Below are 17,296 nucleotides of genomic sequence, written 5' to 3' on the forward strand. Positions count from 1 at the left end.
AAACACCAAAAGAAAAATAGCTATAAGGCACTTTGTATGTGCAAATAATTAGCATCTGCAGTTCTTAGGTCATTAATTTTTTAGCACTATATTTAAAAACCAAGATTGGTTAAAAAAAAATAATTTAAAAAAGAACATATACAGACGTTGCCACTGATAATATTTCTATATTGCTAAGTTTCTGTTAAATTGAAAGCTATTTTCTGTTAAATCAAATACTTCTACTGAGAAAATGCATCTAGAAATTATGAACAAAATACATTGAAATATAGTAACCATAATTACTAATACATAGAATGCTACCAATCCATCTAAGACAGAGAGCGTGCAGTGAATATGACAAAGGGTATAGCTGGGACATCAATCATGAGTTAGAATGATGGTCTTTCAGAAATGAATGTGCACATGATTTACTGAAAAAAATTCAAAAATTTTTCTGTCCTTCTATACAATACACAAAAGTTTTTCTAACAAAAGAATAACTGAAGCTTCAATTCTGCAAACACAGACATATAGTACTTTTTCCACATACAGAGCTACTATTTCATTAGGAGTACACATGAAAATCACATTATCTACAATGTTCAAATGTAGAACAAGGGAGAATACTTACCTATGCAGAGGAAAGAATGAAACATAAGTAGACTACTATGACTATATTTATATTATTTCCTTAAAATCCTTAGTTACAAAAATCTTAAATACCTGTGATGTTTTCATATTCATAGCATTCCTCTAAACTTCTGTTATAAAACCATTTTTTTGTTAAACAGCAGCTAATGTTTATCTCCATACATTTACTAGTTTTCATACAAGACAAGGCTTCAAGCTGGAAATATACTTACACAGACTCAGTATCTTTTTCTTTTTTCATTATTCCTGATAAACCAAAAGGCTTCCTCTTCCGTGGTTTTATCCCTATGGAATAAACACTTTTCATTTAAAGATCAAAGAGATGAGTATATATTTACCAATGTCAAACACTGGTGCATACCAATGCCAATACCTTTTAAATGCTGCCATAACAAGTGATACAAAAATCTAACAGTGGAGGTAGGTATGGAGCCAAACTAAGGGAACACAAGAACAAACTAAGGGAACATTATTCCAATATGTTGTTCAGTAATACAGTGTGCTGGTTTTGGCTGGGACAGAGTTAATTTTCTTCCCAGTAGCTAGTATGGGGCTATGTTTTGGATTTGTGCTGGAAACAGTGTTGGTAACACAGGGATGTTTTAGCTATTGCTGAGCAGGGCTTACACAGTCAAGGCCTTTTCTGCCAGCTCTAATGCAGACTCCCACCGAGTCTGGAACCATGCCTCCCCTCTGTCTTTTCTTCCCTGGTTTTAGCACTGGATATATATAGCTTTAGTACAGAAAAAAAGGTTGCTTTCATACCCATTTAATGTACTAAAATTAAAACACATTTAAATATTCCATCAGACTTACTGTCATGTCTGCTTCTCTCCCCAATTTTTGCTGAATCAAAATAGACTGCCAAACTTAACAAAACGACTGAGTGCAAGCATCTAATCCAACTAGTCTACAGCAAGCTTTTGAGGAAAATGGTAGAAATAATTTGGTTTCCAAAATTTAACAACTGACAATTCAAGCACATCATTAAAAACCCACTGTATTCCCCTTTACATTACACAGCACATAAGGAATCTCTTCACTTTTAGAAATTTTCAGGGTGAAATAACTCAAAACTTCACAAATCAGGTAGCTATAAACTCAGCCATATCTTATATTTTAATAGAGACAGAAATTGCTCCAAAATTCTTTTTAAATGCTAGTCTGGGATTTATTTCCTTTCTGTGCTTTATCCAGCCCAAAACAATGGCAAATGGAATATGAGAGTAGTTTCTGAACATGGATCTTCTCTGCTTCAATCAAAAAAGATTTTAAGTCTCAGCTGCAATCTTGGCAACTTAAAAGTTGTTGGCTGCTATAGCTATACTATCAACTCCTCTGTCCCAAAAGCAAATATATAGCTTATATAGTTCTTAACCACTTAAAACAATCCCCTAAGCAAAATGCTACACCAAAGGAAGGCTTTGCAACCATAACATTGCATTAGAACTGGTATAACTAACATGGCAACAATAGAAAGAGCCTGGGCCGTGTTTTGACACTTGTAAATTAAGTTACAGAGTCATAAGTGAACCAAGTCCAAACCTCTGCAAAGACAGGGTCTTAGCCAAAGTACATTTATAAGAAACATTAAAATTCTCTGACCATCGTGCATTAGGCTTATAAAGTATTGTAGGTCTCATTTTCATACAAGTTTGTTTCTCAGAAGAAAAACAGCTTTTTGGTCTACTGGAATACTTTAAAGTTACACAAATTCACATGTGAATATCCTTCTCTCGTCAGTTTCAGGTCCTATCCACAGGATTATTAGGTAAATAACTACTACAACAACTCACCTTCAACTGCGCTGGATGTGTTACATTCTTCAAATTCAATAGGGCCTTAAAAAAATGACAATTAAGATAAACATTAGGATAAATTTAATCTCAAATTAAGTTCAAACCCTAAGATATTTTAACAACTATTAGTAATTTCCTGAAAAAAAAAAAAATAATCTAATTAAAAATTTAGATGGTAACTGAAAACCACAATTACTCTGCCAATGGTCAGACAGACTGCAAAATCATACATGTACAGTAAATCATTAAATATTTTCACTCTTTCATACTGAAAAATTAAAATACTAGTGCACACTATCTAAATACAATTTAATTACCTATGTTACTACAACGACATGAAACATTTCTAATTTCTTTCCTCTTCTGTTGTGGTTTAACCTGGCAGGCAGCGAACCACCACACAGCCATTCACTCACTCTCCCCCTCCCCAGTGGGATGGGGGAGGGAATTTGGGAAAAAAACAGTAAAATTCGTGGGTTGAGATAAAGACAGGTTAATAGGAAAGAAAAGGAAGGGAAAATAATAACAATAACAATATCCAAAGCAAGTGCTGCCCAATGCAATTGCTCACCACCCGCCGACGGATACCCAGCCAGTTCCCGAGCAGCGATCGCTGCTTCCTGGCCAACCCCCCCCAGTTTCTATACTGCCCATGATGCCATATGGTATGGAATAGCCCTTTGGGCAGTTTGGATCAACTATTCTGGCTGTGCCCCCTCCCAGTTTCTTGTGCCCCTGGCAGAGCATGGGAAGCTGAAAAGTCCTTGACTAGCATAAGCAGTACTCAGCAACAACTAAACCATCAGCATGTTATCAGCATTCTTCTCATCCTAAATCCAAACTACAGCACTGTGCCAGCTCCTAGGAAGAAAATTAACTCTAACCCAGCTGAAACCAGGACACTCTTCTCATTCAAAATTGCATCTATAATATTATATCAGTGTAAGGCTTTCAATTTGTCTTCTCTTAATGAAGAAGAGCTATGTAAAGAAAAATCAAAAAGGAAAAAAAAAACCCATAGATTCACACTTTTTCTAATTCTGTATTGTTAGTTCCTCTGTTTCCTCTTCATAGCCAATTACCTGGACAGTTAAAAGTGATGTGCAGAATCTTAAACATAGCAATAAAGAAGATAAAAAGCTTTTAAAAAAAATCATTAAAAGTAAACAGGACAAAAAAAGCAGAGAGCTCTGGTTAAGTGCCATATCTAAATAAATTAATTATTATGGCTTCCCATTATAGTTGTGTGACAGATGCACTCAACTACTTAACCAAACTAGTGGTAGTTTGGTACATGCTCCAAAGGAGGTAAAGACCTGAGCCGTAGCCAGGCTGTGAACTCCTCTAGTTTCAATCTCTTCTCTGAAAACCCACAAAGGAGCAGAGTGACACAGTGAGCAGCGATGTATGTGAGCTTAGAACATCGATCACGCGATTAACACATGAATAGTGGTTGACTTTTCCAAGACTCATTTATCAAGGAACAAAGCAAGTTGTGGGTATAAGGAGTCTCCTGCATACCTTTTCCACCACATGGAATTTGACTACAAGCCACCCACTTTATTCCATAAATACGACAGCCTAAGTGAGCCTTCTTTGAGCTCTCCCTGCTAGGCAGCGTGGCTGCATGGCAGTGATCTCCCCTTGAGCTGGGTGCCTCTCAAGGTTGCTTGTCGACGCTGAGAGACCTCTTACCAACTGCAGATCTTTGGTAAGTGACCAATATTGCACATAACCTTGTATTATCCAAGGCGAGGATGGAGCTGAATTTGGCAAGGGACGTAAAGAATAACAAGAAGGGCTTCTACAGGTATATCAGCCAGAAAAGGAAGGTTAAAGAAAGCGTACCCCCCCGTGATGAACAAGAAAGGCAAACTTGTATCAACGGACGAGGAGAAGGCTGAGGTACTCAACAACTTCTTTGCCTCGGTCTTCACCGGCAACCTCTCTCCTCACCCCTCCCGAATCGATGGACCACAAGATGGGGACCGGGGGGTACAGCCCCTCCCACTGTAAGGGAAGATCAGGTTCGAGACCACCTGAAGAACCTCAATGTACACAAGTCTATGGGACCTGATGAGATGCATCCCAGAGTCCTGAGGGAATTGGCTGATGTAGTGGCCAAGCCACTCTCCATGATATTTGAAAAGTCATGGCAGTCAGGTGAAGTCCCTGCTGACTGGAAGAAGGGGAATGTTGTGCCCATATTTGAAAAGGGAAGAAAGGAGGACCCTGGGAACTATCGACCTGCCAGCCTCACCTCTGTGCCTGGGAAGATCATGGAGCAGATCCTCCTAGAAGCTATGCTCAAGCTCATGGAGGACAGGGAGGTGATTCGAGACAGCCAGCATGGCTTCACCAAGGGCAAGTCCTGCCTGACCAACCTAGTGGCTTTCTATGAAGGAGTGACTGCATCCGTGGACAAGGGAAAAGCAATGGATGTCATCTACTTGGATTTCTGTAAAGCCTTCAACACAGTCCCCCACAACATCCTTCTCTCTAAATTGGGGAGATATGGGTTTGATGGGTGGACTGTTCGGTGGATAAGGAATTGGTTGGATGGTCGCCTCCAGAGGGTCATGGTCAATGGCTCGATGTCCACATGGAGACCGGTGAGAAGTGGGGTCCCTCAGGGGTCCGTACTGGGACCGGTGCTATTTAACATCTTCATCAATGACATAGACAGTGGGATCGAGTGCACCCTCAGCAAGTTTGGAGATGACACCAAGCTGAGTGGTGCGGTTGACACACCAGAAGGAGGAGATGTCATCCAGAGGGACCTGGACAAGCTGGAGAGGTGGGCCTGTGTGAACCTCATGAGGTTCAACAAGGCCAAGGGCAAGGTCCTGCACCTGGGACGGGGCAACCCCCGATATCAACACAGGCTGGGGGATGAAGGGATTGAGAGCAGCCCTGCGGAGAAGGACTTGGGGGTACTGGTGGATGAAAAGCTGGACATGAGCCGGCAATGTGCGCTTGCAGCCCAGAAAGCCAACCGTATCCTGGGCTGCATCAAAAGAAGCGTGGCCAGCAGGTCGAGGGAGGTGATTCTGCCCCTCTGCTCTGCTCTGGTGAGACCTCACCTGGAGTACTGTGTCCAGCTCTGGGGCCCTCAGCACAAGAAGGACATGGACCTGCTGGAGCAGGTCCAGAAGAGGCCACCAAAATGATCCGAGGGCTGGAGCACCTCTCCTACGAGGCCAGGCTGAGGGAGTTGGGGTTGTTCAGCCTGGAGAAGAGAAGGCTGTGAGGAGACCTTCTTGCGACCTTCCAGTACTTAAAGGGGGCCTACAGGAAGGATGGGGAGAATCTTTTTAGCAAGGCCTGTTGTGACAGGACAAGGAATAACGGATTTAAAGTAAAGAAGAATAGATTTAGACTAGACATAAGAAAGAATTTCTTTACACTGAGGGTGGTGAAGCACTGGCACAGGTTGCCCAGAGAGGCAGTGGAGGCCCCATCCCTGGCAACATTCAAGGTCAGGTTGGACAGGGCTCTGAGCACCCTGGTCTGGTTAAAGCTGTCCCTGCTCACTGCAGGGGGGTTGGGCTGGGTGACCTCTAAAGGTCCCTTCCAACCCAAAGCATTCTGTGATTATAGTGCACTAAGATTTTGTCTTGGTAACTTTGAATCACTGTTATATCCTTTGTGCAATAGAGTTATAGAGCGAACCTTGCCATCGAACTTTGTTAAGTCGCACTTTTACAACATCATTTTTCAATAAAACCACTTTTGCTGATACCTTTGATAGCGGTTCTTTAAGCAGTCTAAATCACCCATTTGCGACAAATTGGCGTAGTCGGCAGGATTCTAAATCAGGATTTGCAACAAGTTAACACAAGGTAACAGTCAGTTACCATTGCAAAGGGCAGTCCTAACCCTCATTCTTTCAATCTGGCTAGATCTAGAATTTATTTAACCCTGCTGTGAGCCATTGTAGGGAGCAAACTTGCAGAAAAACAGTGATTTTCCATAAGACCTCATTCAGGGAGTTACAATGGCAGAATCACACCAGCACTTGCGCAAGTGCAAAGCAAGCAGAGAGCACATGCAAACAGGCACCGTTACTTTCAGCCCCTACTAAGAATTAGCCCCTTGGCCTGTGTTTGAAACAGTAACTTGCAACTGAACCAACAAAAGTAAAAACAATGTTTAGCATGTTAGCACTGTAACACAGGGGTTATTACTTATCTTTCTGTAATCATTTTGAGGGAGTATACACAAGTTTATATATACACACTTTAAAGATAAGACAGAGGAAAAAACCCCACAAAACTGTTCCCAATTCTATACTCTAATGTAGCCAAACCCCCCCCCCTCCCCCATTGCACCTTGTGCAACTACTTCAAGTGAGAGATTGAAATCCTGAAAATTTCAATTACAAGCAACCGGAAGTAAATAGATTGTGAAAACCTCAAATACAGAAACTACTTTCACTCTTGCCCCAAAAGACACGTGCTAGTAAATACTCCGATTTATTTATCTTTATTATGAAATTACAATTATTCTAGAGCATCCACCATAAAACCAAGAGCTGTAGAATTTTCAGGGTGTTTTGACATAAAAGGTATACGTACTTGCAAGCATTTTCCAGTGTTTGTTTTACTTGTACTCTTTTCAAAATGAATATGTCATACTCTTAGTCTTAAAATAAGTAGCTGATATAAACAGATCTTAGATACAAGAAACATGGAGAGTAAAGCTTCAGTTTGTTTTTAAATAGTACAACATAGCAAATCATTGTGCTGCAATTAGAGATGCCACAATGAAAGTAAAAAATAATTTAGCTGTGAATTAGCCTTGTGAATCACACAACTGGGATTAACTGCATGAATCAAATACAAATTAAGTACCTCAAATGGTTCTATTTGTAATGTAACCCCCAACATAAATATTTAACTCTTGCAGTGTAAATCTGTGTTCAACTCAGTATAAACACTACATTTTGATACATTTCTCAAACTGCAAATGAAAAAAATTATGCTTGTGTCAAACAAATAGAAAGACAATTGAGAATCTGACAATGTAACTTGATACTCACTGATGTTAAACAAATTTAATTATTTTAGACATTAGATAAAAGCTACCAGATATTTTGTTTGAAAATTTGTAGAGATCTAATGATTTTTTTTTTTTAAAAAAAAGGTATGCTCAAAGTAATGACCTGTATTCATTGTAATTAAGATAGAGTCTGCAAAATTTTCCCTGCCAGTAAAAAACCCCTGGGTGCTTGTAAAACCAGCAGCAGGATGAGAATCTGGGAATAGAACCCATCAATATCCCATTTATCATAATGTAATTGTTTGGCCTCCAAATGAAGCTCTTGAGAGCAGAATATGAAAAGGTCATTCTCAAATGGCAGTCTTAAATGCCCCTTAAGTTTCAATTATTAAATAACTTCAAATGCAAGTCTAATTATTTAATACGACAAGACAAAATACAAATTCCTCACAGTGCTCCCATTCTACTACATATTGTAAATACATGGACATTTTAAGCTGCTCTTCCAATCCCCTCTCCTTTGCTCTCCATTAAATTCAGAGTAAAACAAAGTCAGCGTGCTCCGCAAGTCAGCAAATCTGGGTGCCTTGCAAAACAAAAAGCAACAACCAAAAAACAACCCAGAAAAACTGATTCAGGGAACTGTAGATGTCTACATCCTCACACTGATTTAATCAACATTTTATTTTAGATATTAAACTCTATTGTTCAAAATATATTGAGCAAAAAATTAAGAAAAATACCATAAAAAAATAGAAGCTGAAGAACAAATTGATTATTTCTTCAGCACTACACTTCAGACAATACGTTTTTCATCAGTTTGCTAAGGATTCAACTACTTCTGTTTCTTGCTTCTACACATATTCCCATTTGGCCAGGAAAAAAAACAAAATCCAAACCAACTACACACACTCATCCCCAAAATAAAAACAGAAGGAAAAAACTGTAAACAACAAAGACTTAAACATTTTTTTTAAGAGAAAACCAATATTCAAGCTTTTTCAGAATACCATCTTTTTCTTTACCCTTCCCAGCTACTAAGACTGATCCCCAGACTTTTAAGACGTTTACACTAATGATTAAAATATATATTCAAGGCTCAAGTAAAACTTATCCTTATTTCAAATCAGTATCTTTAACCTTCACTTCTAACACAAGCAGAAAGCAAAGATTTTCTTTAACACCACCAAGTTTCTGTATTTTGTCCATTAGACTTGTCTTTGAGCTTGATAAGAGACACTCATGCTTAGTACTGAAACACACACAGATATGATGATCAGATTAGTATTTTCAATTTGATTTACCAGAAGCCAGCTTACCCCCAAAAAATTCACCTCACTCTTGCAACAACGTATTCTTTTCTCATAGGGAAGACTATAAAACGCAATCTGAAAAACTCTCAGTTACTCCAGCCACCAAGCCAGGAAACATGAAATTACTTCTCTCCCCTTAATTGGTTTAGTGGTGGACTTGGTAGTGTAGGTTAATGGTTGGACTGGATGATCTTAAAGGTCTTTTCCGACCTAAACGATTCGATGAATTGGCAGAGATAGTAATGAGACAGAAGTTGCGCAAAAAAATTCAGTAAGCAGGTCCCACTTTTCTCTATGAAGTTAACTTGGAAATTTTAAATACACTTTCTTCTTAATGATACATATTAGCTTATTTTATGCTTCACCAAAACAGGCAGAGTTGATATACAAGTCCCTTCTCCCCACACACTCTTTCTCCTTCCCCTGCATCTACTAGCTGCTTTACTGCAAGAAAGATAAACAACCACCATGAAAACAGCATTCCCTTACAACAAATTGTGTGATTCAGTTAAAATTGTAAAGCATCTTTGATCCTAACTTACTGTTCCTACTTAATTCAAATTAAGAGCCTTTCATCCTTTGGAATCCCAGAAGTTTAAGACACTAGTGGTTGTTGCTAATGAATCCATGAACATTAAAATAAATTAAGTTTAGCATTTTCCTCCAATCCCCAAAGATATTTGCTTGTTTTTCCTAAAATTTGTATTTAACCCACCCCCACCAATAAAACACATGTTGCACTATTTGCTTGTAGCAAAGGCAAACAAAGGCAAATTCATAATTTTGTCCTTTTGAGCAGAACAGAGTGAAATTTGTAGTAGTAGTTAATTTTCCTGAGAGTTTTGTTCTGTAACTTCAGATCTCCCAACAGTTCTGTTTCCTATATGCCTGCTGTAAAGAGTACCACATTTTGTCTGGGGAGTAGTATTTTTAAACCAAAAAACCCATTTCAGAAATATACATTTTCTATGGCACTCTATGGTGAACCAATTTAGAAAACAGGATAGCTGTGATGAGCTTCTGGTAGCCCACATAATAGCTGGAGTCTCCCATGGGCAGATGGCTTTGTGCCCAAAGAGGTAATAATACTGTAGCCCAGCCAGAAGTGTGTCCTGTGATCACATTGTCTCCCACTAGAATCAGCTGCAGTCTCCTAGCCAGCCAAAAGGCCTTAGGCACACATATTGCTATGGAAGCATACCATCAATAAGGAATTTGGATGCTTTCTCAAGAAGTTCCCCTGCACTGCCCACTGTACTTGTGCATCTGTAAACAAAAACATCTGCACTAACATTAAAAAAACCAAAAAAACCAAAAAAACACACAACCCCACAAAAACCCAAACAAAACAAAACAAAAACCCCAAACCTCAAAAAGCTTTTTTCTCTGAACCACCAATATAATCTATCTTTCTGCTTCCTTAACCATTAGACAATACAGTCAAAAACTCCCAGTGGGTTGGCATTAATGGAAATTGCCAAACAAATGTAATAAATAGATGCAAGTCAAAGCATGCAAACTCATGTGCTGGTATCACAATAACTTTCATAACAGCTACACAGAGATTTTAATGTAGATGCACCACCTCTTCACTATGAGGCAGAAAAGTTTTCTTAACAGACATGCTCAATGATCGAAGTATAGACAAAAGGTTAACTCCAACAAGAATTTCAGCTCAAAATCTGGAAGATTAAAAACTGCACTGATACTTTTGTTTACAGAACCTCATGCTGCATAGTCTAATCACCAAAATTTCTGAAGCAAGTACACAGATTCACTGTCTGTTGCAACGTCCAAAGAAAGAAAAGCAGTTGTTTCACATTTAAGAGGTATTGCTGATGATGGGGACTGAAGTCATTCCCTGAAGAAGTCTCTAGAGTCCCTGCCACATCATAGCCCAAAGCACCAAAAAAGGACCATCTAGATGTTGCCACACTGCAATAAATACTAATACTACTAATAATCTGCAGTACTACAGTCAAAGCATTGAGATTTCCTTTTTTCTTTTTCTCATAAATGACAAGAAAACAATGTGAGTTGAGAAGAAAGCCTTTTCTCAAGCTTTCATATGAACGCAAAATAAAAGCAAATATTGGAACTAAAGCAGGACTGTGAAAATCAAAAATACATTTTAAGACACCTATTGGGGTAAGTAAAAAGGAATAGCCGAGATCTAGTCCAACCCTTGCAAAAGTCTCTGAATTAATATTCTGTTGTGTTAAGCATGGATAGTTTCAGGCTCAAGATAACTTTTTTACAGTCTGGTCTGCCTGTTGTTACATTGAGCTACAGAATGGTAACTGTATGGCTTAAATATCTGTACATAGACTTGAAAGAAGTATTTGATACTGTACATATGCAGGATAGAAAAAAAACAATGTAGTGTGTAAATGAAGGTTGGCCTTTATAACAGAAAGAGATATTCATATCTAGTGGGATTTCAGTCACTTAAGGATACATACCTAGCTATCAGGATGCTAATGAGAAGGAAGCAGGCCTCAAAAATCAGTGAGCTCCTCTAATTGTATATAAACATTCCCACCAAGCTTCATCCTAAAACATTTTCCAAGGCAAGCTGCTGCAGCTGACAGCATTCTACCAGTTGGGACAGATACGGACATGAAGAAAATGCAAATGGATGATGGTTTTATAGACACATGGAAGCAGACAGCTGCTATTTGACAAGAGACTGAAGCAAATCAATCAGAAGTGGGGCAGTTGTTAGGCTTTTGAAAATGAGGAAGCTTTGGTTTGCCAGAACAGAAGAGGGGGAAGGTAATTTGAATAAATGGACAATTTTAATTTTAATTAATCCAACAACATACAATAAGTGACAATGGCATAAAATAAGCAAGTGAGTCTGCAGCTCAGGATGCATCTCAGACTGTGAGAAAATATATGTACTGCTTTTTCTTGTTACAAGAGGCATGTGAGTATGTGGACTTTCATAACACTAAAAGGCAAAGTGGACAGCTAGCAATAAGGAGATACTGATCTTATTCAAAGATGAATGAAGAAAATGTAATTACACTGATACAATTGCACTCAATTATAATACAGTACCTACTACATATTTAGCCCACATCTATGGGAACATTATTTTCAGAGTATATACAAAGCAACTACAAAAGAGGGTTTATAAATAAAAACCTTACACCTGCTATTTAATTTATCTACAAAGTGACACTAATTGTCTTGAAGACAGTAAAGTTCTTTGGCAACTACCTTGAAAACAGTTACAAAACCTATCTCTAGTATACTGTGAGGGAGTCATTGGGAAGTAAAGGTTTTGCTAAGGTCAAAAGAATAAAATAATTTGCACTTTCCTCAATAGAGGGGGAAAAAAGTTTTATTGTTTGGATTCTTAAACAAACAAGGTAAATACAAAAGCCAACTACTATTACTAGGAAGAAAAACATAATATTATGTCATACCCTGAAAAAGAGCCCCCAGTTAAGTATATCAATGAACTGGAAAAATCCTGCCCAGCTAAAAAGGTAAACAAATCAAAAAGTCAACAAATCAACTAAAAACTGTTTTACATTTGTATCTTCTTTTGGAAACTGTCTCCTTTATAGTTTAAGAGGCTATGCATGACAGAGAAATGTTATCCCACCCAAGCATATATTTTTATTAGCTACATTTAATTTTCAATAACTGGAAACACTCAGGCACTCAAAAAAAAAATCCTGCCCTTCCCCCCATCCCAAGGAATCAATTTACACACATGCATGCACACATATAAACATTAACATATCTGTTTCAAGCAAAAGCTTTTAAAAAAACTCCATAAATCTGTACTTGTAGTTACAAATATAACAACAAACCATATTCTTGTTTTTGATAAAACCACAAGTTTATCTCTGAATATAAATCATGCATGAAAGGACAATTTTTTTTAAAACTGCGTATGCTTCACATGCTACTTCAAATGGCAAAGTTTTGTGTGCCTGGCTCAGTGCCAGTTGACAACTCAGCTGGATATCAATGCACATTCTGAACCCCCCCTTGCAGCCATGTCACTTCTGAATTGTTTCCGCAGTAGAAAGTTTATTCAACCTTTCTCTCAAATTCAGTGGACCAACCATCATTCTGCTATTTAATCATAGCAGAACAGGTAATTTTTCTGATATCACAAAGGCCAGACAGCAATTCCTAATGAACAGCTTGATACAAGTGGAATTTTGACTGTTTTAGCCTCAATTAATTCTGCTGTCAAAACAAATGACTGCTTTTAGCATTTAGATGTTAAGCTGCATCACAAAGGTCAATTTTGTAAGTACACAAATATATAAGCAGTCTTTTTCTTGCTATCATCTGATCCCATTTCATTTAGGAAATTTAGGAGAAATTTCTTCATGGAAAGGGTGGTCAAGCATTGGAACAGGCTGCCCAGAGAGGTGGTGGAGTCCCCATCCCTGGAAGTGTTCAAAAAATGGGCAGAGGTGGCACTTTGGGACATGGTTCAGTCTAGTCTACCCTTGATTGGTTTAGTGTGGGCTTGGTAGTGTAGGTTAATGGTTGGGCTGGATGATCTTAAAGGGCTTTTCCAACCTAAACGATTCTATGATTCTATGTTTATCAAAAATTTTCAAGCTTTCGAATTTAGAAACCAGGAAACCAAAATATATTTTCTCAACATTATTGCTTCTAACACCAACTTCCCATTTTTATTGCCTGTTCAAAAAAAATAAGTGTTTTTCTAAAAAGATAAGGAGAATTTAATTTTTCCCTGGAAAAGGACTTCTTTTATTCTAGAATTAAAAAAGAAGAAACAAAACCAAATTCAAGCATAGCTTATTTGTAGGAATGCAGAATAAAGATGAATGGCTGTTATCATCTTTGAGGTAAATAACATATTTATGGTATATTTATCATGCTAGTACCAGACTGCCTCAAGCAAATGTTAGTTCGTGGATTCAATCAGCACTACTTCACCAAAAAGATAAGGGACAAAAAAAAAAAAAAAAAAAACCCCAAAAAACCAAACCACCCCACACAACAACTGGCCTGATAACAGGCCAATCTGAGGGGAAAATATTGAAGTAATACTGGTAAAATTGTATTCTTAAATCTATTTCTACAAATACACGGTTCCATTACAATAATCACTGAATTTCTGACTACTTTTTGTTACATACTCAGGCTTATATATCAGCCTAGCTGATATATAGCCTCTAGAGATGTTTAAGACTTGACCAAATCCTCCTGTTTTTTTAAATTCATGTTGAAAAAAAGAAAACTATAGCATGGTGACAGTACTCCTTTTGAAAAAGAAAAGATAGAGGTAATAGTGACAGCATACATAACTACAGTTATCAGTAGCAACATGTGTAGCACTTCCAAGGAAAGTCTTCATCCCATACTTCCTTTCTGGCTGGATAAACAACAGGACATGAGATGTAGCTGGTTTTGAACTGTCCACAGGCTAGGTGGTTGGCCAACATACACAGATACATACAAACACATACTCAGCTGCCTGCTGACTCTCCAAATGAGTAACTCATATGATTACAACTGCCTTTCCCTTAAATGGCACGACTAATTTGGGTCCTCCTTCTCTACCTATCTCCTCACTTTTATAAAATTTTTGCAACCTCTACTTTTCCATCAAATTGGGTCGAAAGTAGCAAACTTTTATGAAAACTATATGGGTGGGTGCAAAAAAAAAATAGTAAGAAACAGCAAGACTGCATAAGCCTAGTCTATAAATACAAGTATCTGCAACAAACAACTCTGCCTGACTGCATGGTGTATGATTCACCTGCTGAAGGCAGAACATGCAAGTATGCAGTGATGAAAGAAATGAACAGAGACATTCAAGCAGTTTTCTTCTTAAAGAAGAGTCAGCTAAGATTTTGGAACACTAGACATTGTAAATACATTAATTATAGCCCTTATAGTCTTTAAAGACTGCTTCAAAGAATCACATCTTTGTAACAGTCACATATTGTCCCTGTAACCGAAGAGGGGTATGGTTTCTTACTGAAGTCCTGAATTTAAACCCATGAAATCTTTGGAGGTTAAGACCTTTAATAGGACCTGTTTCCTGAAGAGAAAAAAAGAGGATAATACATTTTATAGTATCCAAATTTTTTTTCAGACAGAAAAATCTTTTTTCAGATAGGCAAAAGTCCTCTCCATGGGAATTATACATTTTCTTGCTTTGTAGTGTTTTGAAAGTGCTTTCCTACTGTACAGAAGATTCAGCTTGTGGGGAAAGGGTGAAAATAATACATGCTGAACCACGTCTCCACCCCACCTGTAAAATGGGAAGTACTGATTAACATATGACAGTTTCCATACATGCATCACCAATAACCAAAAAGAGTCAATGTGAAATTCTTCCTGGTGTGCTTTTTCTGCAGCTCATGAGGAGTACATGAGATGCTTCTTGGGGGTGGGGGTGGGGGAGAGTTGAACCCACAGAAATAACAATGAGAGAAACATTATTAAGGATTACCACAAAATCTCCCTTCCCCCCATTTATGCCCGAAGAGCTACTTGGAATCCAATGCAGTACAGGTTAGACCTTGAAATATGTCTCACCATTTAAAGACACAAAATATGCATAATATTAATTTTTTAATCCTAGCATTTGACATTAAAAACATCTAAGCAACATCAGGTAAATGTGCCAGTATCCAAGCCATTGTTTGCAAAAAGGACAAACATATGTGACAAGACCCTGATTTTCCACTCCTGTCTGAACCATGCTATCAAAAATGATATAGAACTATACCATCCTCTAGATTGTATCAGCTAGGACAGTAAAACAGAGAGGCACTCTGTGAAACTAAATTCCCAAGGCTTCGGAAGAAGTTTAATGCTAGTAGCAGCATTTCTTATACCGTTTTTATAGAAACCCCCCTTCCCCCAAAAAGGGCAACCAATAGAGAAAACTCTTCAAATCCATTTCAACATTACACACAAAAAATTTACATTACAGACACTATTAATAAAAGTTAGGAATTTGAAATTTTATTGTTATGGTTAAACTTGGGCTTAGGTACAAAGAATGCAACTCTAAGAAACATTTAAGCCAAGCACCAGATAGAAAAGTGTATGTGTTAAACACATATACCTGTAAGAAAGATTCAAGAATTTTCCATTTTAGGCTTTTTGGTAATATTTAACAATTTCACGCATATGAAGTTAGACCGATAGGTAAACAAGATGGAAAATGTCTGTGTAGCTAGCTCAATTAGCTACTGCTTTGACATTTTCCTCTTTTCCTACCCCCATACTATTCAGGCAACAGGTCAAGGGGTACCCCACTGTACCTTCTATTGCTAAAATGCAGACAAATCGATATCCATAATTTAAAATGGAATTACTGATGCAGAAGGCCACCCAGGTGATCTATGACAACTATGACAACTAAGACGACAATAAAAAGATACTGAAGACAAAGCAGACAAGATCCTGCACTTCCTGGAAACCATCATGGACATACAAAGTCAAACAAGTCAAGTAAGAATTCATTTTCAAATGCTGAAGTAAATATTCTTGTTCAAGAAAGAGTATGACATTACAGACCTAGTTGACCCAGACAGTCAATTCACTGCAGAAGTTGTCCAATGGTAGTTTGCCCTGGTATAAAGTACTACCACAATACAGTATTATGGTCAAGGAAATTATGAGTTAATTAGAAGCAGGACCCTGTGCAGCACAAATTAGTGGCCAATGTAAAAATACTATATGTACAGTTTAGGATTTATTTCAATTTTATTAAAGTAGAATACGAGACAAGATAAAAGGTTTTGAGTTTGTTTTTATGTCCAACTTTAGCTTTCTGTGTTTGCTTTCCCTAGTTTAAAACCCCATTTTTCCTCAAAAAGCTTGTTACAAGAATCAAGCCATTGCTCTTCTCTAACATTGCAATCTACTAAGAATAAACTACAGTACAGATGTTCATAAACAGCTTTCCAAATCTTTCCAGATTTCAGAAAGTTTCATTTTTTGTAAGCTTTGTCTTCTAAAAGAAAAAAATAAATACACTTCTTCCTTCCATTTTTGCTAAGTACGCTTCCTGTGAAAATTTCATGTTTGAAAAGGCCATTTAGTTAACATTTATTCTGTCCAAAGAACGTTTTCTATTTTAAAATAAAAGTATGCCTCCAACAAATAAAAAAAAACCCAAAACCTAGACCTAATAGCAGGAACATATAAGCTTTAGAAAACAGTTCAGAGAACAAATTAAATTCTGACCTGAAGCCTGACTGGTTATTGTAGGTCCTGCCACTTCTCTTTCTGTTTTTCAATGTTTTACATTTAAGTGATTCCCCACCCCCCCAGTTAAAATTAAAAGATTTGCAACTGAATGTATGTGGCTATTTTTTTATGCTGAATGGAAGTAAGAAAAAAAAATGAATAAAACTTCTTCAAATATTGTATTAATACTAAATATTTTTAAAAAGTAAATTCAGTAAGAATTAGGTGATAAAGATGACCAGATAAGTTATTTAGGTAGTAGTTAAAAAAAGCCATTGTAAGGAAGTTGATAAATGAAGTTAGAAAACTCAAAGCATTGCTGCTTGAAAGAAATGT

At 37.5% G+C, this 17,296-nt stretch overlaps 1 protein-coding gene across 1 annotated transcript in view; it reads right to left on the minus strand.

Annotated features, from left to right (window-relative positions):
- Positions 1-17,296, minus strand: part of LOC142596452 (F-BAR domain only protein 2-like) — an 89,913-nt gene that overhangs the window by 46,854 nt on the left and 25,763 nt on the right. The window contains exons 8-9 of the mRNA XM_075725547.1: positions 2,430-2,474; positions 846-918 (exon numbers count right to left, since the gene is read on the minus strand). Coding sequence (XP_075581662.1) covers positions 846-918; positions 2,430-2,474 — 118 coding nt within the window. The remainder of the gene's footprint in view (positions 1-845; positions 919-2,429; positions 2,475-17,296) is intronic.

Source organism: Pelecanus crispus, chromosome W (genome assembly GCF_030463565.1).
Source record: "Pelecanus crispus isolate bPelCri1 chromosome W, bPelCri1.pri, whole genome shotgun sequence".
Classification (NCBI taxonomy): domain Eukaryota; kingdom Metazoa; phylum Chordata; class Aves; order Pelecaniformes; family Pelecanidae; genus Pelecanus; species Pelecanus crispus.